Source organism: Serinus canaria, chromosome 15, assembly GCF_022539315.1.
Source record: "Serinus canaria isolate serCan28SL12 chromosome 15, serCan2020, whole genome shotgun sequence".
In the NCBI taxonomy this organism is placed as follows: domain Eukaryota; kingdom Metazoa; phylum Chordata; class Aves; order Passeriformes; family Fringillidae; genus Serinus; species Serinus canaria.
The window spans coordinates 13,283,481-13,309,683 of record NC_066329.1 but is presented as its reverse complement, the minus strand read 5'-3'; the positions used below and the strand labels follow the sequence as shown (position 1 = coordinate 13,309,683).

The 26,203-nt window shown below is 45.8% G+C and overlaps 1 protein-coding gene across 2 annotated transcripts in view; it reads left to right on the top strand.

The window, feature by feature from the left end:
* The window catches only part of LOC103818337 (transmembrane protein 132D), a 187,496-nt gene that overhangs the window by 31,839 nt on the left and 129,454 nt on the right, over nucleotides 1-26,203 (top strand). For both annotated transcript variants that reach the window (XR_003945358.2, XM_009092640.4), the window contains exon 2: nucleotides 11,975-12,863. Coding sequence is in view for 1 of the 2 variants with exons in the window: in XM_009092640.4 (XP_009090888.2) it covers nucleotides 11,975-12,863 (889 nt within the window). In the remaining variant the exon portion in view is untranslated. The remainder of the gene's footprint in view (nucleotides 1-11,974; nucleotides 12,864-26,203) is intronic.

Here is a 26,203-nt window from a genome sequence, read left to right as displayed (position 1 = left end):
GGACAGAAGGGCTTTGCTCAGCCCAGGCTGCAGGAAGGCAGCAGGGCACCGGTGGCTCCTGGCACAGGGCAGCTCTGCTCCAGGGTGAGGCTGGGTGTCCCCAGGTGTGAGCAGGGGGGCAGCAGGCAGGAGGGCACTGAGAAAAGCACAGCAGTACTGCCAGTGTGACCCAGTGACTGCAGCCCCGCTGCAAGGGTCAGGAGACACAGGTGAGCCTGTCCTGCCGGGGAGGGACAGCACAGAGCCCTCCCTGGAGCACCCTCTGTCACCTCATTACAGGAGTGAGGGGACACAGGTGAGCCTGTCCTGCCGGGGAGGGACAGCACAGAGCCCTCCCTGGAGCACCCTCTGTCACCTCATTACAGGAGTGAGGGGACACAGGTGAGCCTGTCCTGCCGGGGAGGGACAGCACAGAGCCCTCCCTGGAGCACCCTCTGTCACCTCATCAGCACACGCTGTTAGTGCTCCCGTGTGCCCTTCATCGACTGCACCTTCCCACTGGCAAGTTCCTCCTGTTTCTGTGTGTTATGATGAGACCCTTCTCCTATAATGAGTATTTCCTCCCAAGGTATTGCCAGTGAGTCTGCCCTGGCCTCCTTCTGCAGGTGGAGTAGTGGGGTGCTGAAATTCCTTCCCATGTGAGGAGTTCCTCACTTTCAGTGACTGTGGATCACTAATGCTCCTTGCTATTTGTACAATTTAAAGCGCTCTAGTCTTAAATTTTATATGTGGCACCTCTGTGAACCATATGTAATTTGGCAGAACACTTTTAATATGTCATTTTAATGCTTTTGATTTCCTTCACTTTCAGTGGTTTGTCTTGGTTGATTTATTCCTGGGTATTTCCTAAAGTGCCAGGCAGTTAATGTCTGTACATTCTGTGATTTGTTCCATCAAGTCAAACCATTTTTCAGGGAAAGGGGTCTGAAGTACTTGCAGGCTGCATGCACGGATATGTAAAGAAGCTTATCTCAATTTGTAAAACAAGAGATAGCAATGTAAATTCGATTAAGTAATCAGTACTTTTCTGTTTGGTCTTAATTATATATTTGTTGTCTTCCAAATACAGGTTTAATCCCTCTTTGTTATGTAATAAAACAACAGTTGGTAGTGATTTGTGGATTATCATAACTAGGTGTAGAAATGTTTGCTCAACTGTTTATTCCATTTATCCAATCATTTGATTTTATCCAGCTAGGAGAATGAGAGGTAGCTGGTATGTTCAGGAACAGCCACTCACAGGGAAGCAATGTCAAGCTTTAAAGGAAATGCCTTTACTATGAATGTACTAAATGAAAAAAAATTAAAAATTCCAGTAGCTCTTACACACGCCAGTGTGGTAGAAAGGCTGTGGGTTAAAATGGAGATGCAGAATAGCTGTTCTGAGAAAGGAATATTCCAACAGTAAGATGGAATGTGAGAAGACAGATTGGTGGCTTTAAATTTTTTCTTTTCAATTTTAAAATGGTAACATTATCCTTTCCCAGGTCTTTATTAGGGGTTTTCCTTCCCTTTTGTAGTGCTGGGGTGCTGAAGTGTATTTCACTTTGGATTGACCTGAGAGAGTTTTTAGGTTTTGATTAGTTTAGCTTGGCAGCTGAAAAAGACTTAGAGTAGAAGATATGAAAATGCAGCAGCAGTTCTGTAAGTGAGCCCTGCTGAACAAAATGCAGTGGCCAGGGCAGGCTCCAGGTGAGCTGAAGTGGGGTAATGCCTTTCTGCTGGGCTGCTGTGTCCCACAGATCCCTCCATCTGTCTGCACCTGGCAGACACTGCTCTTTATTCTGGAGACATTCAATTAGAGAACTTCAGCTTTTCATCTGTTATTTACGAGCAGTGATGTGAAGCATCAGTCAATTACACAATTGTAGAATCAATTTGGTGCAGACTTGATATACACAACTTAATGTTTGCTTGCAGCAGGGTTTGCACTCAGCTACACACAAACAGTGCCACAAATCCCAGCTGAACTGTGTCAGATGGGCACGTGGATTCACACATGCAAATACTGCGAGACCTGGGTGAGGATAATTGGTTGGAATGTGTGGAGAGCTGGCTGAGACAGGGCCTTCTGCAAGTGTGAAGACCTGCTTGGCAGAAAGTGTACCTGTAATTTGTTTTAAATGTACTGTAATTGTTTCTGGGCTTTCCACTGTGTGTTTTCCACCACTGCTTCTGAAATCTCCTGTTGAAAGCTGCTCAGTGGGACTAGAATGCAAAACTATTCATGTCCAAGGAGCAGGGATTTAAGTATCCAAGCTAATTGCAGGGTAGGGGAAAATAACCTGAGCTCCCAGTGGTTCTTGTGCAGCTCCCCTGCAGTCCCTATTGCTGCTGAATATCAAACATCCTCCACACTCTCCAGGAGGAGCTGTCCTGCAATTAAATCTCCAGAGCAGGCAGCTCCATGCAATGGCATCCTTCTGGGGGGATTCTGACTGTGCCACCCAGCTAAACATTCCAGTTCTGGTCAGCCTTCAAGAAAACAAGGTATTCAGCTGAGGTGGGTTTTGATGGGACTTTTAGGATCTGTGTTGAAATGTTAAATGGCTCAAAACTGGCAGAACAAACTCCCAAAGAAGTGCTGAGAAAAACATTGGTGCCTTCTTCAAGCAGAATCTCTTTTTTGGTGTTTGTGGAGTGTTGAATGCTGCAGGAAATCCATCAGTGCCAGCTCATCTAGAGAGCACTTTGAAATGGCTCGGAGAGAATGAAAGTGGTTTGAAAAGGTACAGTAATTTTTGGAATGGGTTTTTGCAGATTTGCATGAGCAAAGAACTTTCCCTAGGTTGAGTTAAATGAGTAGAGGATAAGTTTGGGGGTTCATGCCCTTTGGAGTTTGCTGGGATAGTGAATCAAAACATCACGGGCCTGTAAAATGAGAATTCAGTCCTCTTGACTCTCCTCTGTTACACTATTGAGACCTTTGGGAGAGGAGCACACTGGTTTATTTCCAGAGCAAGAAGAGAGATTTTAAAGATAGAGGAACATAGCAGAATAAGACTGAAGAACTGCCTGAATAATTATTCTGGTGTTTGGGTGCCCTTTTTTTCAGGCAAATTCAATTTCTGAGGGACCCCAGCTCCCCCTTAGTGTCAAGAGGATGAAAAGGCTGGGGAGTGTGTCAGCTTACCTGGCAGCACAGGAAAACTTCTGGGGAGGATGGAGAGCCAGTGATGCAGGGGCTGTAGGAGCATGTCAGGAAGGCTCTTACTCATCTCCATTAATTTGTGTAGCCTTTGTGTTTGGGGAGGTGCTGAGATCTCTCGGTGGCTGCTGACAGATTTAGAGCTGCAGGAGTTGTTCCAGAACAGCTTTCCAGGGCAGGAATTGAGGCTTTGTTTCCTGAGCCCCCTGAGCAGGAGGAGCCTGTGGGTTGAGGACACTGCATTCCCAGGTGTGTGGAGTGTCTGTCCCAGAGATCTCAGAGAGAGACACAAGTGCCCAGGTGTCTGTGAGCTCTGCCTGTGTCCCCTGGTGCCAAAAGCAGATCAGCCTTGTACTTGTTGGGATGTGTGTGTATCTTCTCTGGTCCCCTCCAATTTCCAGCTCCTCAGGTATGAAAGGTGCCTGAACAGGTACCCATTTCTATCTTCAGTTCTTTCTGAGAGCACTCTCAAGTATTTTTAAGCTGCACTTTCTTTATTGAATGTTAAATGTGTGACAGTAATGTATTTAATGAAATATTGCTGGGTTTATTGAAATTCCTGGAAATCTACTGCATATACCAGCACTATGGTGTTATTTAAATAAGACTTTAAAAGATTTTCTTCATTTTTTTTGGCCTTGTTAGAGAATGTAGCCATTGAAGATCAATATTGTAATTGTTGGTTCTACAAATTCAGTATTAGGCACAGAGCCTGCAGCAAGATGTAGAGTCACGATATGGATTAATAAAATTAAAATGAATTCAAAACATCCCCCATGCTCTGAAGAGGAGGAAGGCTCAGCCAGCAGCCACAAACACTCTGTGCTGCAGTTCCCAGAGCAGGGCCTTGGCGTAGGGTGCACAGACATGGGTATCTTAGGGAAGGGCAGCTCAGGACCTGCTCTGCTCCTTCTGCTCACTTGGGTCTCATGTCATGCTTAGAATTCTCTTTTCTTCCCATCAGTAATGGGCTGGTAGCAGAACTGCAGCCTCTGCACAGCCCTGGGATCCCTGCAGAAAATGAGGAGGGGGTTTTGCAGACACATGAGGCAGAATCTGATGGTCTGAGGAGGGTCTGGTGAACAGTGGAAGGCTGTTCCTGCCAGTCCTGTTCTCCTGTCTCTGTCGTGAGCAATTGGACACTTGATGTTGGATTCCTGGCACTCTGCACTCCCTGTTACTCAGCCTTGCTTCTCTTTCTATTGGTTCCCAAACAGAAGCACATTAAGAAACTGTGTTTAAGTCAAGATATTCTTGGCAAGTATTTCAGCTTTCTAATTTTGTGGGGTTTGTTTTGCTCGTGTGTTTGACTGTGTTTTGTTCTTTACATCTTCGAGCTCTTCACTTACTGCTTTCTCTGGAAGCAGAGCCATGAGTGAGGAGGGGCCAGGGCAGAAATGGAGACACACAGAGTGTTGCTGTGGAAAGCCTCAGACATTTCAGTCTGTTGGACACAGCAGCTCTCATCTGTCCTTTTGCTGTTAGAGTTCTTGAGCTTGAAGTGGCTCTCCCCTATTCCTGTGCTTCTTCCATTGCATTCTCCTCTCCTGGCTCATGAAATACCTGTCCCAGGAGTGCAGGAGCAGGGCTGGCATTGTCAGGAGGGTGAGGCAGAGAGCAGCTCTGTGCCTGCTGGAGCAGTGGCACAAGGGAGCCCTGGTGCCTCTCACCTGTCTGGTACCAAATCAGCTGCAGCTGATGGCCTGGGGCCAGCCCTCTGTGCTCACTGGTGCCCTGTGCCTGCACTGTCACAGATCCTCCTCTGCCACTCTTTCCCTATCCCCCAGTGGTTAGTGTGCCTGTGAGTCTGGTTTATTTATTGTTTGCTCTTTTTTCCCTGATTCTTCTCACTGTAAACTTTGTGGTGCCCATCACTGCTTTGCTCTTTGATGTTCAGGCTGACATCATTTTGTGAAACAGTGTCATATCCTTTTATCTAAATACTTTTCTCTGTAATTATTACTTTGCTGCCTTTTCAGGTGGGAGCTTGCCTTTGTTATATGATCTTTCTCTGATCATTTTTGTATCACTTGGTAATGTAAAGGTGTATGTGTTCCTCCGAGGCCTTTTTATTTAAATTATTTCTTTATCTATCTGTCAGTGTGAATAATAAAACACCTTCAGGATTGCTCATCTCTCTTCTAATGAATGATCAGGTGTCATGTGTTCTGATATCAATGATTAATTTACAAAAGTTTGAATAACCTTCAGTAAAATGCAATATTCAAAGAAAATATTGTGTCATCAGAGCTGAGTGCTGTTGTCAAAGGCCTTTGTGTGCCTGTTGGTGAGGCCCACGAAGGCAGCTGGGGCTGCTGGGTTTGCAGTGTGTGCCTGTGGCAGGGAGCCCCTGGCCAGCCCTGGGCTGGGCACCAGAGCCAGGCACAGGGGGTGGCCCCAGGGCTCTGGGGGCTGTGCCAGCAGCCTCTGCCCCTCGGGGGCACTGCCTGCTCTCACTGCACACCTGCAGGCTGGAAACCCTTTGGTGCTGAGACTGAGCTGCCAGAATTATCCCTTAGGGCAGCCCCAAGGAGCTCCTGATGGTCAGGCTTGTGGAGAGGATGCATTCATGTTGGCTTTGGTTTATTGCCCTGCTTTGGAGGCATCAGAGAGTGGCTGGTGCTAGGACTGGGGATGTTTCTGTGCTGCTGGCTCTTCTCTGGTGGAGCAAGAGCTCCCTTTGCAGAAAGCCTTCTGAATGTTTGCAGCAGTGGCTCAGATGTGCTTTGCTGGGCAGGCTGTGATGTTTCCCCTTGCAAAGGCCTCTGTTTAAGCACATCAGTAACTGACTTGTCTTTCTGCTCAGGCAGATCCTCAAGAAGTTTAAGCATCTTGGCTCAGAGTACTTCCTTCTTTGACTCCACACTGACAAATTCTTGGTTTCTCACTGCAATAGTGACGCTTGATAGTTTTCACAAAAAGGATGGTTTGAAAATATGCAGTCCTTTTGGAAGTGATGGTACTGGTGATCTGTCTCCATCTTTGTGAAGTTTGATTTGCTTCATTCAGCATCTGCTGTTAAGTGTATATTTTACTCTTTGAAATACTCTAACTTGTTTGAAGTTGTCTTACAAGAAATGAGGAGTCACCTTTTCACCAAGAAGCTTTTCAGTGTGGTCTGCAGCCTTGATGTCCAAATCATCTTTCCCTGACTTTCTAAAAAGGTCTGCAGAGAGATGCAGAACTGGAAGGAGAGTTGAGTAACTGGGGGAAGAGGGAACATCATTGCTCTTGGAGAAGAATGATAATTTCCCAAGGATGAAACAGTCACAGGGAATGTTATAAAGTGAAGCAGGCAGAGCAGTCTGAAATGCTAATAAGGAGAGGACTTAAAAAGAAATTGGCGATTTTGGGCCTCGAAGCCATTTTTCTTTTTAATTTGTTCCAGATAAATGCATGACTCTTGGGTTGCAGGGCTCTATTTTTGCCTCCCTCTTTGTGACACATCGATTTGGCCTTATCACTTCTCTCTGGGTACTTGCCCTTTAGAATGCTGCTGGTTCCCAAAAGCAGGAGGTGTTTTTGGAAACTGTTCTTTAGTGGTGCCACAGCACAGGGAGGAGAGATCAGGGTTCTTGCTGCACAGAGGCTGAATTCTTTGATTTGTGATGATGCTGATTTTCTTCTTCCAAGCAAGGGGGTGAAGAATAATGGGAAATCAGTGCTCCAGAGTGAATAGTGACACTTACTTGATAGTGGTCAATTGCTGTTTTAGCCTTCTGTTGCACAGCTGTGTAGGGAATATTGGGACCACTGGAGACTTAAATTCAGTCATGCATTCACAAGGAATGCTCCTGTGGAAGAACAAGGTCACCTGCAGGCTAGCAGCACCCTTGGACTGTTGCTGGGGCAGGGGTGACCCTCACTCTGTGTCTGTGCTGGAGGTGGGATGGCTCAGCCTCCTCACCTGCCTGTGCCTGGTGCTCTACAGGAGGGTGGGGTGGTTTGGCAGAGCTTGGGTTTTGTGTATTTATTGTGGGTTTGGGGTTTTTAAATTTTATATGGCAAAGCAGTGGAAATCCCCAGGAAAATCAGACTGGTTTAGTCCTCAGCCTCCCCTTACTTCTTGCCACCGTGTCCCAAAGCTGCTGGCAGTAAAGCAAAGCAAGCCTTAATCCAAAAGTGAAAAGTGCACTGCTGGTGGTGCTGAGGGAGCTGGAACTGCCACAAGGCTGGTGAAAGAAGGAAGATGGGGAGTCATCCTTGGGAAGCTCCAGTTGGGCTGTGGAGGATGCTGGAACTGAGAAAGGAACAGGACAAGCAGCCTCCAAACCCTTCAGGATGGAAATGATCCTGCTCAGATCTTCACGCAGCACAGTCTGTGTCCTCTCTGTCTGCTGTGACTCAAAGGGGCAGAGCAGATCATCCCTCTGGTAAAAGCTGGCTGAGCTGCACCTGGGGGAGGGACTCACTCTGTTCGTAGCATGGCTTTAAAATGCCTCCCTTTTGAGCATTAGTAGATTCAGCCACTTAACTAGGTTAAAGCTGAAATACCTTAATTTTTCAGAAGTAAGTGTGAAGTTTCATTGGAGCAAGCATCTCCCACAACATTACTTTCCAGAGCTGAAAATGTATCAGGCTAGCCTATTTTTTTCTAGATACTTTTGCTGAAATGATTTCAATTCATAGCAAACCTAGAAGAGCAGAAGTGTTCAGAAGATTCAAGGAGAGCAGCTGAAATGAACTAAAAAGGTAAAATTTCTGGCCTTGCTGAAAAGAACCACTTATCTCAATCCCCAAGATACAGCAACAAATTCCATCTACTGCATTACCAGCCTGAGCCTGCAGCTGGGAAGGCAATTTCCCTAAGAAGCTGTTCCCTTCCATCTACAAGAAAAAGACAATTTCCTTTTTTTTTAATAGTAAGATTATATAATTGATTGGAAGAGTTTTCTATCCCATGAATGCTGGATGATTGTGGATTGAACTGTTTTAAAAATCAAGTAACTGTGAGGGCTGCAAACCCAGGGATCTGGCAATAGAGAATGGAGTTCGTGGGCTGGCAGATTCCTTCAGTTTTCTGAAGCCATGGTCAATAACTGCAGTAGAACTGAGCTGTGGGGAGTGGTTTGTCACTGCCTGAGAACTGCTGCTCCATGACACTCAGGAAATAAAGGTGGGAGGTTTATAGCCAGGCTGCAGTACAGAATGAGTGCCTGCATGAGGAAGGCAGCGTGGCTGAAAGGTGACTGCAGCAGGGGCACACAGGCTGTGACTGAAACTCTCGTGTAATCCTTTCTTCCTGGCCTCTTCCATTCTCAGACTGGTTCCTTCTGAGTGCAGGAGCAAACTGAACGTGCTGCCTTTGCCTCAGGTGCTTTCAAACTCTCTGACCTACAGATTGTTTGCTTCTTCCATCAATGGCAAGTATTTTTGAAACTGTACCAGCCAGAGGAAGGTTTACTAAGGAGACAGGAAAGAAAACCATCCTATGGTAACATCTCAGGTGGCCACGGACTGGAATGCTCGACAGGCTCCACAGCAGCAGGGGTCAGACACTCCTTGTGGAGAGGGACTGAGGAATGGTCACTCCTGTGTAAGCATGGCATCAGCCAGGGCTGGCTGGGCTCCTGCACACTGCTGGGATCCTCTCCTGGAAGCAGAGTGCTGGTTCTGCTGCCGGGGTCTCCATGGAGAGACGTTTCCAGACATGGTGGGACAGGAAGGTCAATTGCAGCTCTTGAATTTATCTTTTGTCTTGATGCTGTTTCCTTCAGAGCGCCTCAGCTCCCCAGCCTGTCTTTTGTTTGATGTACTTCAAGTGAGAGAGTCACTGTGTCACTCCTGGCTTAACATTCAGGTGGGTGATTCCAGTGGAGCTTGGATTGTGAGGGTATAGGTGAAATGTAATATTTAGGATAGATTATATAATTTAAATCTTTAAAACACTGCTTTTCTGCTGAGTCTCACTAATAACAAACAAAATGGTAATCTTCTGCAATTCTGCCTTTGTAAAATCATGCATAATTTTTACAAAAATAGTCATGGTTGTAATTAAGGACGCTGATAGTTGTTTTTGTTTTTAATTTCCTATCCTTCTGAATCCATAATAAACTTTCACGGTCAAAATCCAGATGGTACAGCAGAGCTCAGTGTTGTTTTTGAGACTTTTTTTTGTTTGTGCTGATTATAACTCTCCCCAGATAAAAGTTTAAAATGGTTTGGGTTTTTGGCCTTTGGCTGTTTGGAAAGCTGCTGCCAGCTTCCAGCACAAACCAGTTCAAATTCAGTGTGCATTCCCAGCTGGTGCTGGGGAAGGGCACTTTGAGGGGACCAGTTTGCCACTGCCCAGAAATGTAAAGCAAGTGCCTTTATTCCAGCTGGGAGGTTGGTTCCTATTTTCCTAGGCTTTCAATTCACCTTCTCTTCTTTTATTTTTCCCTGCTTGTGTTGCTCTCCTCTTCTGAAGAGTCACTGATTTGTCCTGTGGGGATGGGGAATGCAGAGGAAAAGGTTTTAATTCCTCAGATAATTAAGCACTAAAATAAACGATTAAAAAATTATGAGGCGAAACACTCTGTTAATTTTAATATAAAAATAATGTATGTTTCCCTGTGAATCACAAGGGAGGGAGCTGCAATCAAAATAAGGGGAATAAAAAATTGAATACTCAGAGTTTATTCCTCTCCAAGTTGCTTCTTTGATGCCTTGTTGTGCTCTGCCAAGATGTTGGGAGGAGAATGACATGAGTGTGGAATTTATAAATGGGGCATTGGATGGGGAAGGATGCTGTGAGCTGGGTGAGCTGAGGAGTGCAACAGAGCAGAGCTCCAGCCCTGCAGCTCAGGACCCCGAAGCCAGCAGGGCTGGAGGAATCTTTGCTGAAGGATTATCCAGAAAAAGGCCTTGAAAAACTTCACTTGCTCTCAGTCAGTATCTAGAGAGAGTGGGAGCTGAGTGCTCAAAGACTAAGGCTGAAGTGAAGGTGGCTTTGTGTGTAAGAAAGCTCTGCAGTTGCTGTTTATTATAAATGATCTTTAGAGCAGATCTCGGATGAATTTGCCACCTCTGGGGGTCACAGGATTTCAGGCTTTCAGTGCTCTTGCAGTTCACAGTCTCAGATGTTGCTGTGCTGGGGCCATTTTCCTGGTCCTTCAGACTTTATTTCCAGTGCTTTGAGGGGACCTTAATTAAACTTCATAATGTAAGGTGTTATTGCAGTTGTTTATTGGAAGAGGAATTTCTCTTTTCCAAGATGTAGAGAAGGATTTTGTGAAGCTCTGAAACTCTTGTGTAATCCTTTCTTCCTGGCCTCTTCCATTCTGAGACTGGTTCCTTCTGAGTGCTGCCCATCCTTATCTAGGGTTAGATTGTTTTGGCTTGTTGCTGCTTTTTAAGGGATTTTGTGGATTATCTTCTTTTAAGAAGCCAGATAGTTTTGCTTTTACATCTAGAAAGTCTTTTGCTCTTTTTTTTTTTTAAACTTCACTTTGTTTTGCATTGTGTTAGGGCCTGGAGACCCTACTGACAATCACAGCTTTGGCATTTAGGTGCTGCTCCTACATGAATAGTAAGATAAGCTGGTTATGTTTGCAGCCTACAGACAAAGGGTAAGGGGAAAGAAACAGTAATACCCTTTATTTTTTGGACCTAGAACAGCAGCACAGGAAAAGTGGCTTGGCTGAGGTTGGCAGAGTGGGCTGCAGCACCTAAATGGAGGATTCATGGTTAGCAGTAAGTGCATCAGTTTGGGCCACCACAATACTCATGAGCAGATAAATATTTAGGTCAGATGCTGAACAAAAAAATAAAGACTGCTAAAGCATTTGTGAATTAGAGCTTGAGAAACTGGGTTGTCTTTGGATGCCTTTGTCCCCTTTCTGAATAAGGATAAGGATTTGAATTTGCTGTGGGGAAAATAAAAAGGCAATTTATTTCATAATTAGGGTAGAGAACGTGAGCACCAAGGTCAGCTGTTGCAACAGGAGAGGTGACACTGGATTTGCATCTGTATTTTTAAAGTTTCTGTATTCTTTGGGACTGCCAGTTCCTAGAAGGGATGCAGAGCTTGCCTGCCTCAGGTAATTGCTGGCTGGCAGAGTTCAGATAGGTGCCCTGCAGTGGGAGAGGCTCAGGGCCATTGGAAATGTTCTTTGTGTGCAGTGATGTACAGGCTCCAGACAATGCAGCTGGATGAGGGGACAGTGGAGGGTTAGACAACAATGAATTCTGATGGTGATTTACAGAAAAACCCTTTGTTCATGTATAAAGGGAAATAGAAGGGACTGTAAATTGGATGCAAATACAAGTCCTTTTGAAATCCTCCCAGAGTGATGTAAAGGAGCTGTTGTGTAAATGGCTATTGTGCCAAATATTTTTAAAGTGAAATTGAGCCTTGTGCAGGAAACCATTTAGAGTCCATGTATTGCTTGAGAGTGCTGAGAAGGTTGAAGTGAGCTCTGGGCAGTCCATTTGCAGCATTTGATGTAAAATCATTGCATTGGATTCCTGCACAGGTGGGGCTTGCTGTAATGATCAGATTTTTCAGATGTGCCTGTGCAGTGATCTGGGGTTGCAGGTGCTGACTGGGTCATTTGTCTCTGATGATAAATGTTCATTGCAGTGCAGATGTGACCTTTGGCACGTGTAAACCTCCACAAGCTACTTCTTTTGATCTGGCTGTCATGCAGAATGCATCATAAAGCATTGTTTTCCAAGCTGATTGGATAAATCATTGTCAGCCTAGGCCACCTCTGCATGGACTGATGGGGTTTATTGCCACTAATCCCAGCTGCAGCCTGTCCAGCCCCTCACTGCAGTCAGCCAGGTTATGTCACAGGATGACCTGGAGCTCTTATCTCTCAAACTCTGCTTTCCTCCTGACAGTGACTGAGAGTCGAGGGATCCTGGAGAGCATCCAGAGGTTTTCTTTGCTGCCCACTTACTTGCCGGTGACCTATCGTATCCACAATGCCGACGTGTCCTTCTTTCTGAAGGAAGCCAACCAGGATATTATGAGGAACTCCAGCTTGCAGTCCCGGGTGGAATCCTTTCTGATCTACAAATCCAAGAGTCCACCCGTGTTAAACGCCAGCTATGGGCCTTTCTCCATTGAGCAGCCAGTGCCCCAGGACTTAATGCTGTCTTCAAATCCCTTTGGATCTACTAACAAGTTCTCCTTGAACTGGAAGCTGCAGGCCTACATCATGAGCACCAAGATCTACCTGAGCAAGCCCAGGGTGCAGGTGCTGTTCTACATCGTGGGCAGGGACTGGGACGAGTACAGCCCCGCGGAGCGGCTGCCCTGCCTGCGCGTGTTCGCCTTCCGCGAGACGCGCGAGGTGCGCGGCAGCTGCCGCCTCCGGGGGGACCTGGGGCTCTGCGTGGCACAGCTGGAGCTGCTGCCCAGCTGGTTCAACCCCCCCACCGTGGTGGCTGGCCGGAAGAAACAGCTGGAGAGGTCGGAAGGGAGCCCCGTGGAGCTCTATTACTCCATCCAAGCGGGGGATGAGAGAGGGGAGTGCGCCAAGGAGGATGTCAGGAAAAGCAACGGGATCCGCTCGGGGCGCAACGACATCGATGAGTCAGGACCTCCCCTGCAGAGGATTGGAAGTGTTTTCCTTTACCAGACACATGCTGCCCCTTCTTTAACAGCAATGAGATTGGATAATAATATTGTCATCCAGTATGCACCAAAGACTGTCAAGCAAGGAGACATTCTGACTTTCCTTGTGTCTGTTGCTAAAAACTCAACAGAAGATCAGTTCACACTGAGGTAAGGCTTTGTGTTTCTTTGGTACCTTACTTGTTGTTTCTCTGCTCTTGGAAGTCACTTTCTCTGTGTAAATGGCCTAACAGTCCAGCAATTGCTGCTCCCCAGTTCTCATGTTGCTCAGTCTGGTACTGTATGAATTGTCTGAGATCTATCTGGTGGAGTGAGAGGCCTTTTCCTGAAGCTCTCCTTTGAGGAATGCTCACAAAAATTGAAATGGTAGAACTGGGACTTATCTATGTACTAAGAGGGGATAACATCTAAATTCTTGAGAGCTGGAGTTTGCAGTTCTCCTAATCTCTCACTGGACTCATGTTGAGATTAATGAAGCTTAAATCCACAGAGTTATTTACAGGAAATGAGCAAGAATTGGGCATTTAGGTAGGATTGGAAATGGAACATTCATGGTCTGCCTTGGCTGGAGTAAGGAGTAACTCAGATTGGGCACCGCTGGCCTCAGTACTAAGAGCTCAACCCAGGAACTTTTTTCCCCTTCCCCCAGGGAGATTTCTGGGGGAAATGGTTTGCCCTAAAGTCAGGACAGTTTCCCTTGAAGGTGTGTGATGTATAAACTGAACAACCACAGCACTTGGTTGCTGACTCAAGGGCAATTGTTTCTTTTTCATCTGGTGGAGAACAAGCACATCTCCTCACCATATCAATTTCTCATCTTGTGAGTCAACCCAAGATTTAAATTGTGTCCTGAGTAGTGATTTCAAGCCAGACAATCCAAGTTCCTCAAGTGTTCATGGATGGCTTTGTCTTTATTCTCTGTATTAATGACTTCATCACGTAAGCAGACATGGCAACTTCTGCTACATTTGAAAATAGGTTTAAATATAAACATTAAAAAAATTAAAGAAAAGTTTATTGTCTTTACTCTGTAAATGTAGAGTCTTAGAGATCTCACTTCAAAGCATCTCTGTTTCCATGAGCTGTAATCCATTAAAAGTGGAGCTGGTTACAACCATGATAATTGTTACATAGGGGTTTATAAAATTTTCAAAAACCTTGCTTTGTTTAAATTAGGATGAAAATGCAGCACCTGAACTTTTTAAGGAATACTTCTAAAGTGAATTTTCTGGAACAAAAAGGAAAAGATGTGTTTGAATTGTAGCTTTTTATTCTGAGATCTAAGGTAGCATAAAACAAAAAATAAGCTAAAAATAGGGAGTGAATATCAGTTCAAAATGAAGAGTGTGGCATTCTTGTCTTAAAAACAGCACGTTGGTGTTACCTTTTAGAAACAGACTTTTGTAACAACTTGCTGTTGCTTTCTTGAGTTTTGATTTCTCTCGACCTGCTTTTCTGAGAGCACCTGGCTTGCAGACTGTAAGCTGCTGCAGAGTCAGAGGAGGTTTAATATTGTTTAATTGTGCTTCTAGGGAGCCACTCCTCTCTTGGATCTGGTTACAGCATCTCTAAGGGGTTTGGTTGGGTTTTTTTGGTCAGAATTGTGATTTCTGTGTTCATCCCTCCATGGCATGTTCTCCATCTGTCTGGTCTCATTCTGATCTTCTCTCTGATAGAGGAAAAGGTCTCTTCCCCCTCCCCCAATGGGACTCTCTTATGAGAACAATTGTATTAATTTTTATTTCAAACCAGTCCATTATTTTTCAAAGTTCTGCCTTGAGTGGCAGCAAGATTTGGAGCTGTGTTCATGAAGTGAGGCCAAGGGCTGCTGGCAAAATGCTTTTACCATTGCTCTTGCTCCAGTGGGCTGGAAACGATGGCTTGAACAGATGGAAAATATAGGATATCCAGGTCAAAAATGAGGAAACAGACATGCAAAACAGCCAAAAGTAAGAAATTACTCATCACAACTGAGTCTTTTCTGGTTCAGAACTATTGTGCCTAGAGTAAACCCTATCCCCTCTCTAATAGGAAATTGTCTCCAGGGGGGCCTTCTAGAAACTTCTGAATGGTAAAAGATTTAGGGAAAGGTACCCTTGGTTTTTATCTTGTGCTGTTCTGCACAAGGGAAGATTTAGAGGTGTGAATGTGGAACTGATGGACTGCTTTTAATTTGGGGAAGAGTTGGACCATAAGAGCCAAGGTCTAGGGTTTTTTTTTAATGAGCTCGGGAAATTAAAAATATTTGTCTTGACTCTGTATGAGTGGGAGAGATAGAGGAAAGGAAGGAGATAAAACATAGATGGTGGGTAAATATGGAATATTGCTGTAGCTTGAAAGCTTCAGCTGGGCCTTAGGAAACTGAGGGATCTCTCAGCTTCATTCAACACTGGCTTCCCCTTTTCCACCTTGTTTTCCCTGCTGCTGGCCAGGGAAGGCTGAAGGCTCTTCTTCCTTCCCATCAGGGGTGCTGAAAGCTTCCTGGTGTTCATAGAAATATTCCAGTCTGTCTTGTTTTGCTGTTTTTCTGCAGTTCATGGAAACTGAAGTGAGATCTTTATTTGAAGTGGTTTTGCTGAGGAAGGAAAACATGAAGTATAATTTCATGTCAGTCCTTCCAAATGCTTTCAGCAATTACAGCCTCAGGCTCTGGTGTAAGACAATTCCAGCTCCTGTTTGCAGCAAGGCCAGGGCAGTCAGGGTGTGCAGGGATGGCAGACTTTCCAAAGTCAGGAAGAGAGCTCTGCTCAATGCACACTGTAAATGCAGTTCTTTCCTTATTAGCTTTTTTTGTGTTGCTGGGCCTAATAAACATAACCTTCTGTTTTGTTTTAGAGTCAACAGGATTGATACTTTCTGCTTGCAACCTTTCAAATTTGTTTTCCTATTTCTGGAGATGAATCAGCAGAGAAATTAGAGAGCTAGAATTGCCTTGAGCTACTGAGTGTTAGGCCTGGATGCATTCATGAGTGGAAAAAACCAGCAGCTTTTTTTCTTTTTACAGATATTCAATTTCTAATTATACTTCATGAATGCTGTGTGAGGCAATGATTGAAGGTTGAAATAGAAACTTGTAAACCTCCAGTACTGGAGAAAAATAAGGGTTTTTTTATTAAACTATCAATGCTATTTCTGCATTTGTAAACCCAAACTGGGGGTTGGACATCTGTAGGTTCCAGTTTTATCAACTATTGGGAAGCTTTGTGGCTTCCCTCTGGTATTTTTAATGATGATAATTGTGGGAATACAGGGGCTGGTGTGGAATTGTGGTGGTGAATAAGGAGTGCTTATTGATAATTGGGAAGATTTTCCCCAAAAGGCCCAAAGAGTTACATGAGCTTCTTATTCTGTTTTATCTAACAATCAGTCGACAGTAATCCAGAAACATGAAAAGGGCTGCATAAATACATGAGGGGAGCAGAGTCCAGATCATTAGCACTCAATTTACACAGCAAGAAAATTTGAACAAGACTGGCATTTTATCAAATTGCTTGTGTGTTCTTCTAGTGCTGGGCTAAATCAAATCTTATTCTTCGTGCTGAGCTGAATCACATTTAAATAGCAGAAACAAGTGGTGATCAGGAAGGTTACCAGCCTCATAAAACTGAGCTGGGCTCTTCTCTAGGCCTTAGATTATGTGGCTATTTCATGGTGCCTCAGCCTGAACTTGTACCTCCTCTGCCACATTGACAAGAATCCTATTGTACATTTCTTACTCCTCCTTCCATAGCTCTGGTTCTGTCAGTTAAAACATCCTTGTCCACATCCTGGTTTAAACAGCTTCTAAAATCTTCTCATAACTAAAACCTAAATTCTCCTCTTTTGAAATACAACCTCTGCATTTCAGCTTTTTCACTGCTCAGTCCTGATGTTAAAATAAGATTGAGGTAGGCAGAGTCAGACACTGTGACCTAAGAAGATAAGAGTCCTGTGTCTTTATTTTTTTGTGGTAATAACTGGTAGTTCTTTATTGTTTTGTGGAAATAACTGTTCTTTCCCAACAGGAGCTGGTGCAGAGGTGTTAGTGCAGCAGGGCTGGGTGGGATCACCCCTCTGCTGCTGCCTGGGGAGAGGCTGCTCCAGCAGGCCTGGGGGTTCTGCTGTGTTCAGCACACTCTGCAAGTAGGAATTCACTTTCATAGCCTGTTTATCAGCTAGTCAAGCAAATATGATTTTTTCCATCTTCTGGATGGCAAAATAGCTTTCCTGCACTGCTAAGTGACTTGCTAATGGCCCAAAATTGGCAGTGGCACTGTGGAGACAAGTGCTTCAGAACTATTGACTTCTAGGGCACTCTATTACCTCCTCTTGGACTTGCAGATTATATTAAGAAAATAGTTCCTTCTGTTAAAATTATTCCAGTTAACAGTTCTCTGCCTTGAGAATCAACTCCCATTGCCTGAGCAGGTGTCAGAGAACTGAGAGACAGATCCAGCAAAGCATTACCCACATGAGTGGCCTTTGCAGCCATCTGTTATTTCAGGTTTATTGCACTCAAGGCCTGGTGTCCTCTCTCAGAGCCTGGCCCAGGAGTGGCTGGAGCAGCAGTGCCTTGGAGCTGTGTGAGCAGAGAGGGGGTGCCCTGCTGGCAGGCACGGGGTGACTGGGACAGCTGCCTGCCCCGGGGGCACTGTCCCAATCAGGCTGGACGGGGGATTTTGCTTGTCCTGCTGGAAGGACTCTGCCTGCCTCCTCTCCTGATCCCTTGGAGACTGCAAGCACCAGGGAGCTCTTGGCACTGAAGCTGCACTCTTTGGGATTGCACTGCTGCCTTGCTGATGGTGCAGCACCTCAGAATTCTTGTTCTGCTGCACTCTGGAGACTGAGATTTGGCTGGGGAAAACTAGCTTTCCAATAGGACTCATTAATTTAGGGAGCTGAAGAACATGAGCAGAAACCAGCTGAAGGTGGGAAATACAGGTTTGGGTTGTTTTGTTGGTGGTTTGTTTAGAAAAGGGGGGGTTGGGGATACTACAAATCCCCCAGTTCGTGGAGTAGATGTCAGAAGTGTTGTTTTCTCCCCCAGAACTGCTCAGTTCTCAGTGCAGAACACATTAGCAGCTCCTTTGTTTCAGAAATGAGCCAATATGAGAGGGGCTGTCATGGCTGTGCTGCTAAAGGCAAGACAGATGGAGAGGGTGATTGGCCCTGACAGGGTGTGAGCTGCCAGGGTGCAGGTGCTGCTCCTGCCATCCATCACACTCGGGGAGATGTCACACCTTGGGATGTGCTCGGGCCCCTCTGCTCAGGGGCAGGGACTGCAGGTGTGTGAGCACAGGTAAGGGGCACCGAGAGCTCTGCTGGGCACTCGTGTGACCTGTGCAGGGGTTCCTTTGTTCATCAGCACTGGCCATTACACACCCAGGGTGTGATGAACCTGTCCATTCCAGCCCCTTGCACTTCCCTAGCTGCTGCTGACAAGTTTAGGAGCTCTCTTTGTATCTGTGTTTTGGTCTGAATGTGTAAAACATCCTTGTAAAACTTTGGAGCTCTTCCTCTAATATTCTAGTAAAACATGAAATCTCATCCCGGTGAGGATTTTTTCCTATTTCCAAAGTACTTCTAAAATCAAGGCTGAGTACATTGAGGAATAATTTCATGGGAGGGAAAGTAATCTTTGCTATGAAATGATGGGAAAAGTTTGACTTTTCAAATGTTGCTTTCACATGCTTTAAGGGTAGCATTTATCCAGGTTGAGCACACTCATGTGAAATGCATCAGGCAATCTCAAAGGGCATTTTTGATCACAAAAAAATTGGAACATTAGTTTCCTACTTCTAATGGCCAATCTGAGCTCTTTCAGATTTTAAGGTTATTACTTAAACAGTTCTGACAGATCCTTGTAACATCTTGTAAACCTTGGTGATGAATTGTCTTGTCACTCTATCAGATGTCAGGCTGCACAGCATCAGTCACTTTCCAGCAGTTTCCTCTCTCCTGCTGGTCCCTCCTGGAGCCCTGGGCAGGTTTCACACACAGCACAGTGTCCCAAAGCCTCCTGATCAGCTGTATCTGTCCCCTGGCTCTGCACCCCTCTGTGCTGCTGGTGCTGCACTGGCATTCCCCACTGCTCTGCAGTGTGGTTGTGTCTTGTTTTCCAGGCTGCTGCATCCTCCCCCTTCTTATGGCATGGAATTCCCCTGGGAATGGAGTCAAGGGAGCTGCTGGTACAGAATCAGAGTTTGTGCTGCTTGATCTCTTCAACCCCATCACCAAGAATACCAATAGTAATAGCCCGGGGTGGATAGTTCACTGCACAAAATAATTGATGTGCATTACAGTAGATAGAATCTGATCTAAATCTAGAACAACTTGAAATGGTGAAAGCAAGCCCTGGCTGTCAGTGCAGAAGTTTTGCCTTTGGGCAATTGGAGCTGCACAGCCTGAGATGCTGGGCATCATGGCCAAACTGGTGGGGCCCTTGGACACTGGGGATATCTCTAGGAGCTTCACCTCTGTAGCACAGGGTTAGGGATGTGTTTTGTGTGTGATATATTCAATAGCACTGAGTGCAGAGAAAAGCTCTGTGCATGGCTATGAGGTCTTTAATAATAGGTGGATAAAACAATTTGGAATGCCTGAAACATCTCATTATTTAGCTAGAGATGTTTAGGCTTTCTTAACCACCCTGAGCTGGTGGTACTTGTCAGCTGTGAGGGAAGACAGGAAGTGCTTGGCTGTGCACTTTTTGGAAAATGGACTTCAAATCTCAGTCTGGGAAGGTTTTAAAATGGTAAGCTGCTCACCAGGGGCTTGCAAATGGCTGAACTAGGACCTAACTGAATAAGTAAGGTGGCTGCAGGGAAAGAACTGAAAGAGGAAAAGGAGGAGGGGAGAAAGAAGGGCATTCCCCAAGATAAATTAACATCTGTGAAATAAGACACTTGTAAATGTATGCTAATGGCCTAAATGTTTCCATATTCAATTAAGTAATAAGTCCCGAGTTGGCAATATCCTCCCCAAACATTCATTTACTGAGAGAAGGCTCTGCTGGGACAGCAGAGGCACCATAATGAACTGGTGTGGGCAGTAAGACATGATAATGCCTACTTCAGAGGGAATTACTGCTTTCATAATGCAATTTACAGCAAGAATTTACTTGTTAGAAGAGTTTTTTCCCTCTTCATTATGACAGTGTAATTATGGCTCCAGTGGCTCAGAATAATTTTGAGAGGAATGAGTTACCAGTGCTTTTGTACTGAGTGTTCTCACGCACTTTGAATACAGGACCAAGGACAGCTCTCTGTAAATAATCATCTCGTGGAAGTTCTCACAGGACGGCAGCCTGCTTGCAGCTATCTCATCCTCCTTCCCTGGGCCCCACCTGCAATGGGCTTCCTGTGGTTCTCTTTCTTGCTCTGTATCCATTCAGCAGTTGGATTTAAAATACCAGCCCAGCTCAACCCTGACAGGCTCTGGGACCGTGCTTACAGATGTTGATGTGCAGGTGTGGATGCACCTGTAGGGAGCAGCCAGTGTCACCTGCAGGGCTGCCTGAGTGTGCAGCACTGTCTGTGGCTGGAGCCTGCTTGTCACTGAGTGTAGCACTGGCCACTGCGAGCAGCCTGAATATTCCAGAGCCACTTCTTCAGAACAAGGGGCTCAGCCCCTCTGGAATTACATCCTTTCAAAATTACATGTGGATGGAGTGCAGGATCCTTCCAGTGCCTGCTCAACACCACAACAATTTAAGTTATTGTCTAGCTGATAGTCTTTCACTTCAGCCTCTGAACTTGGACAAGTGCATTTGAGCATGGAAATAATCCTCGATGTTATCCTGTGCCCCCTCTGGTTGTGTTCAGGTTTCTGTCTGTGTTTTCAGACCAGCCAGGCACTATTGGAATAACTGCTCTGAATAGATTAAATGTTTGTTTGTTTTTCTTACTCCATTGTCTTAGGAAAAGCTTGTAAGGACGGCACTTGGCAGAGATTGCTCTGGCCTTGTCAGACAGAAACTGAGTGGCTGTAATGTGCTTTTTTCATTTCTCTGAGAGGCACCGAGAGATTGACTGTGCATTTGTTACTTAAGACAGTATTGGTAAAATCTATTTCAATTATGGCACACTTCTCATCTTCACAGTGTGGCAGACGTGGCTTTTTCCAGAAGCTGAGCTGGATGTGCTGGAGCCTGGAGAATGGCTCAGCTGAAACAAAGCTCTGTGCTCTGGTGAGGCATTTATTCCAGCCTGAAATGAGCATCTCCAGTGGGATGTGAGTCATTCATGCATGGCTGTCTCAGTCTGGGGGTGATGCCATCTCCCTGGACAGGGACAGGGCTCAGGAAGCCATTCAGATCACAGCTCCTCACCGATGGGAGTTTGTTTCCATGGCTGGCTGCAGCACACACACACCAAAGTCAGGGACCAGTAACTCTGAAACCCTGCCAGGGCCATCTCCTGATGGCTCTGGGGGTCACCTGAAAAAAACAAACTGCATGTGTGAAGTGTAGAATTCATTCACAGAGATGCCAACAAGCAATCTCAGTAGTCAGAGATGTTCTTTGGAGGACTGTATGAACATGCTGCTAAATGTGCCAGGAAGCTTTGGAAAAACTAGAAACTGTTAGAAACTGTTGGTATGTAGTTACCTGATGATTTGTATTCTTTAAATCTGAGTAAATGCTAAGGCAGGAAAAGTAGATAAAAAGGACTTTTGCACTTATATGATTGATTTTTATCTTAAGGTTTCAGTGTTTTACAGAAAATCTGCCTGCATTTTGTAGTCAGGTGAGCTGAAGCAAGAGGTGAGGCTGAGCTGCCCAGTGTCCCAGAGAGCTGATCATTTCCCTTCAGTGCCACCAGGATGCCTCACATCCTTGCTGTAGCAAACACACTGCCAGGTTATGGAGATAGGTCAGACAATACAGGGGAACAGCAAGGAATTTTTCTCCTTTTGTGATTTAATAGACTCTTCTGCTCTGTTTGCCCTCGGAGGGAGCCAATAGATTTAATACCCAATTTCTCTCATCTGCTATCAGAATGCAAATGTGATGGCAGATGAATATACTTTCAAGAATGCTTAACCTAATGGGCATGCAAAGCCTGGTAATTACCAGTTGTTTGTCTCCTCGCGTATAATGGTTTCAGTAATAGGCAGCACCACACACTGAGATCTTGGTGTGCGCCAGGTTCCAGTGCAGCTTCTGCTCTTCCAGTGGAAACAAAAAATGCAATGTCCTCATTGCAATTGTTCCATTTTCAGTACCCTGTGAGTGCCAACTGGAATACCAGGTTAATAATCCAAATTTAGCATTTAATCCACCTTTGATCCAACACGTGTAGCAACAGTGACAACTTTTGTGTTGTATGTGCCACACAGGCAGGGATGTTGACAGAGCAGACTTTGGGGCTTTGTGCCAGCAAAGATTCAACCAGCAGTTCCCGACCCTCCCGAGCCCCCTCTTGTATGGAAAAGAAGCAAATAAGAAACACAGCTCAAGGTTCATTACTGTCAAATTTAACAATGAATAAAGATAAACTGTAGTGGAAGCACAGCAGACAAGTAGAAGTTGAGCCATCTTGCTCCCTGACTGCAGCACGTTAAAGCCTTTGGGAACAGCAGACTATAGTGGCCTGAGCTGGGCTGGGAATCAACAGAGCAGTTGGTGTTGTATTTGATAATTCACGTTGTCACTGAGTGCCACCGTAGTGCCGGTGCTGGGGACATTCCCGGAGCACACACCGAGCCCGACCAGCGCCGGGACAGCTCCGCTCCCCCTGCCCGGGCTGCCGGGACACAGCTCCGCTCCCCCTGCCCGAGCTGCCGGGACACAGCTCCGCTCCCCCTGCCCGAGCTGCCGGGACACAGCTCCGCTCCCCCTGCCCGAGCTGCCGGGACAGCTCCGCTCCCCCTGCCCGAGCTGCCGGGACACAGCTCCGCTCCCCCTGCCCGGGCTGCCGGGACAGCTCCGCTCCCCCTGCCCGATCGGCCGGGACACAGCTCCGCTCCCCCTGCCTGAGCTGCCGGGACACAGCTCCGCTCCCCCTGCCCGGGCTGCCGGGACACAGCTCCGCTCCCCCTGCCCGGGCTGCCGGGACAGCTCCGCTCCCCCTGCCCGAGCTGCCGGGACACAGCTCCGCTCCCCCTGCCCGAGCTGCCGGGACAGCTCCCCTGGGGTGTCCGGTCCCCTCCATGGGAGCAGAGGCTGCGCTTTGGTTTTGAAGGCATTTCTGGGGCCTGCAGGGTTCTGCCTGGGGCTGAGTGACAGTCTGAGGGGTGAGAAATCCCTGCTGGCTTTGCCAATGGAAAGAAAAGGCAGAGCTGTAGGTTGGGCTGGAGCCTGGGCGCTGGAGGGGTCCGGGGCAGGGGCAGCAGTGTCAGCCCGGGCAGGAGCGGCTCCGGCAGCCCCTGGTGCTGCGGGGGAGGCTGCGAGCTGCCCGGGCTGCTCTGCCGTGCCACAGGGAGTCGTTTCCTCTAACAGGAGCTACAAAGTCTAATTGAGCCCGTAAATGGAACTCCCCCATCACTCTTAAAAGTTAGGTGCAGTAATCATGGATTTTTCAACTGAGCGATGTAAAGTTGAAAATGAGCTCCAAAATGTGTTTAAAAAGCTCTATTTTCTAAGTGATTAGCTCTCACTAAATCTCTGTGGCAGCATGTGATCAGTAACAAGCCCAGCTCTATTAGAATACTCTTATTTATGACTGACCAATATAGACTCAGCTGTCATCACTTCACTCTTACAATCTGTTTTCTAAATAAAATCACAACTTAACCATATGCTTGACAGAATTATGTAGCAGCTTTAGTGTGTTTATTTTTCACTCTGCTCTATACATCAGTCCACACTCGGTTTGAAAGTCTGTTCTTCATTGCTGTTGTAAACTCAGCTGGGCCATTCATGCCCCGTGGGCATTCAGAGAACAGGCATTCAGTCCGATTTGTCCAATGATGCTGCAGAGGCAGCATTCAAAATCCTTGAGAGGTGCATTGCCCTTCCTTCACAACAATCATTGCTCAAAGGGTTGAGATTTAGAGAAAATTGTTTGATGTACCTGTCTCTTTTTTCCCTCTCTTATTGGCAATCAATATTTCTTACAGGATGAATCAGGAGCAAGTTGTTCAGATGTTGGGCTTCTCTTTGGTTTGGCCAGCATAAAAACAGGCTGGGTCCCTGTGCCACAATGGTTTAATCTGTGGAGAATGTTATCAGCTGATTGGGGGAGTTAAAACCTGGCCAGCTGCCCTACAGAGCTCAGCAAGCGACCAGTAAATCTCTGTGCTTCCTAGGGAAGGGTGGGCTTGAAGTCAAACCCAGACATAAACAGAGAAGATGAATGTATATATTTCAATCCCAGTAAATTGGACTTCAGAATGTCAGAATTGCTCTATATTCCTTTGGAGCTGAAAACTGCAGCTATTAAGCCAAAAGAAGCGATTGCCTGAAATCCTAATATAGACTGGGGAGAGGGAGATGGTGCTGCAGCCAGGTAGAAAATGACACCTCGTGGTGTGCCAGCCACCCACACACACCTTGCAAATGGAGCCATTAGGGCAGAGCAGCTGAGCCAGCCTGAGCTGATGGGGCTGGCATCCCAGTGCTTTCCCTTTGTACTGGGGCCTGGGGTTTTTAGTTTTTATTTCCAGTTCATGGCTGATGCTTTCAGAGTGTGTTCCAGCACCTCCTGACTTCACAGCCAGATCCAGCTGGTGATGGTTCTGTGTTCTCTCCGTGTTGAGGAGCTGCTGGAATTGGGTTATGAAGTGTAGGGGGATAGAATATAAGAAAATAAAGATAGTTTAGAAAGTACTTACCCTTAACGAGTTGCAGCTGGGCCAAATAGCAAAGATTAGGAACAGGCCTGGCTCTAATGGGCCACAGGTGTATCCAATAAGAAGAGAGCTATAAAAGAGTGGGGTGGAGAAGGGAGCTGGAGTTAGTTGGTCACTTTGGGAAGGAGAAACAGAGCTCTGAGGAACACCAAGGTGTGGAACTTTTGTGATAAGGAAAAAACAGTATGGAACCCCTGCAATAAGATCACAACAGAAAAGGTAAATCTCAGGGGTGGAGACTGCAGAGCTGGGAGTGGGATTCACATGGAGATTTTATGGTGCTGAATGTTTTCAGTGCAAAGGGTCTCGGGCTGATTGCTCTGCTTGGCAGAGCCAGTGTTTGTAGGCAGTGAGGAGCTGGATACACAGGCTTTTCTTCACAGTACATCTTCTCAAATGAGAAATATTTTCAAATATTTCAACATCATTTAGAAAAATGTATGAATGTGTACCCTGCTGTTTGACAGACACAGCTTGGAAAATGTTATTGACTGTAGCACTCTTCTTCAGAATTAGAGTCTGCAATACAAACCTCAACAACAAATCAGGCTAAGTGGAGCCTGAGTTCATCAAATACATCACAGCAGCACAAATAAATACCAAACCAGAGATCCTTGGAATCCCCAAACCCTTCTCCTTGTGCATCAGAATTAAATTAGTCACATAGCTGTTGTGTTCTGATGTTAATACCTGGTGGCTTTGGAGCACAACTCAAGTCTAGAGGAGTTCTGCTTAGTGATAGAGAATTTCAAAATAGGTTTATAAAGGGAAAGATTAATTTGGTGAAGTGACAATAATTTCAGAATAACAAAATGCTTATCCATAACAGATAGTGCCATCTCCTCTCTGTTCCTTTGTGTACACGGAGTACGCCCTGCTTTTTATCTCATGGAAATGATGAACTGCCTTGCACTGTCAGAAGCTGCACTTATCTTTACTAAGTGCTAATTAGTAACTACATGGCAGAGTCCTATTTTTAATGATCTGGAAACAATGCAGGTGGGGTTGGACAACAGTGTTAGAGCAGGTCCTTTTCTCTGCTGTGCCAGCCGCAGACAGCCCAGGGAATCCTTCAGTGAATACAAAGCCCCAGGAGCTCCTGTGGCTTGGGACAGACAGATCTGCCTGGCAGAAGGAGCTGCAGCAGTGGCAGGGACAGCTCTCTCTGGGGCAGCTGAGCACAGGGAAAGCAAATCCCAGCACACAGGTTTTGTTTTGTTGAGAGGATTTTGGGGCGCTGTAGTCCCTTAAGGAAGCTAGCAGGTATGGTGCCTCTCAGGGTTTAAAAATACAGGCTGCCCTCTGTTTCCATGGGGAATTTATAAATCAATCAAAAACCTTTGGTTTTGAGAAGATTTGTTAAATTGTTCAGAAGTTTTATGAAAACAAAGTTCTGGAAGTAATATGACTTATTTTGAGATCTATTATGGATGCTGAAAGTGTTCCCAACCTTGAATAAATCATTTCACATATTTTTAACTACCTGTCTAGGAATCCTGAACTGAGAAATAGACATAATAAATAATTTATTGTGCAGACCAGGAGAAAATATGTATATTACACCCTTTGATTTCCAAACACATCTTGCTGAGCAAAGCCACTTGGTTTAAAAGAGCTTTGCAGTATTCCCCAGTGTCTCCAAATCAGCTTGTGTGTGCTGAACCTGAGCTATCCTGAGTGAAATCCAGGGGCAGTTCCCAGCAGCAGCAGTGGCAGCT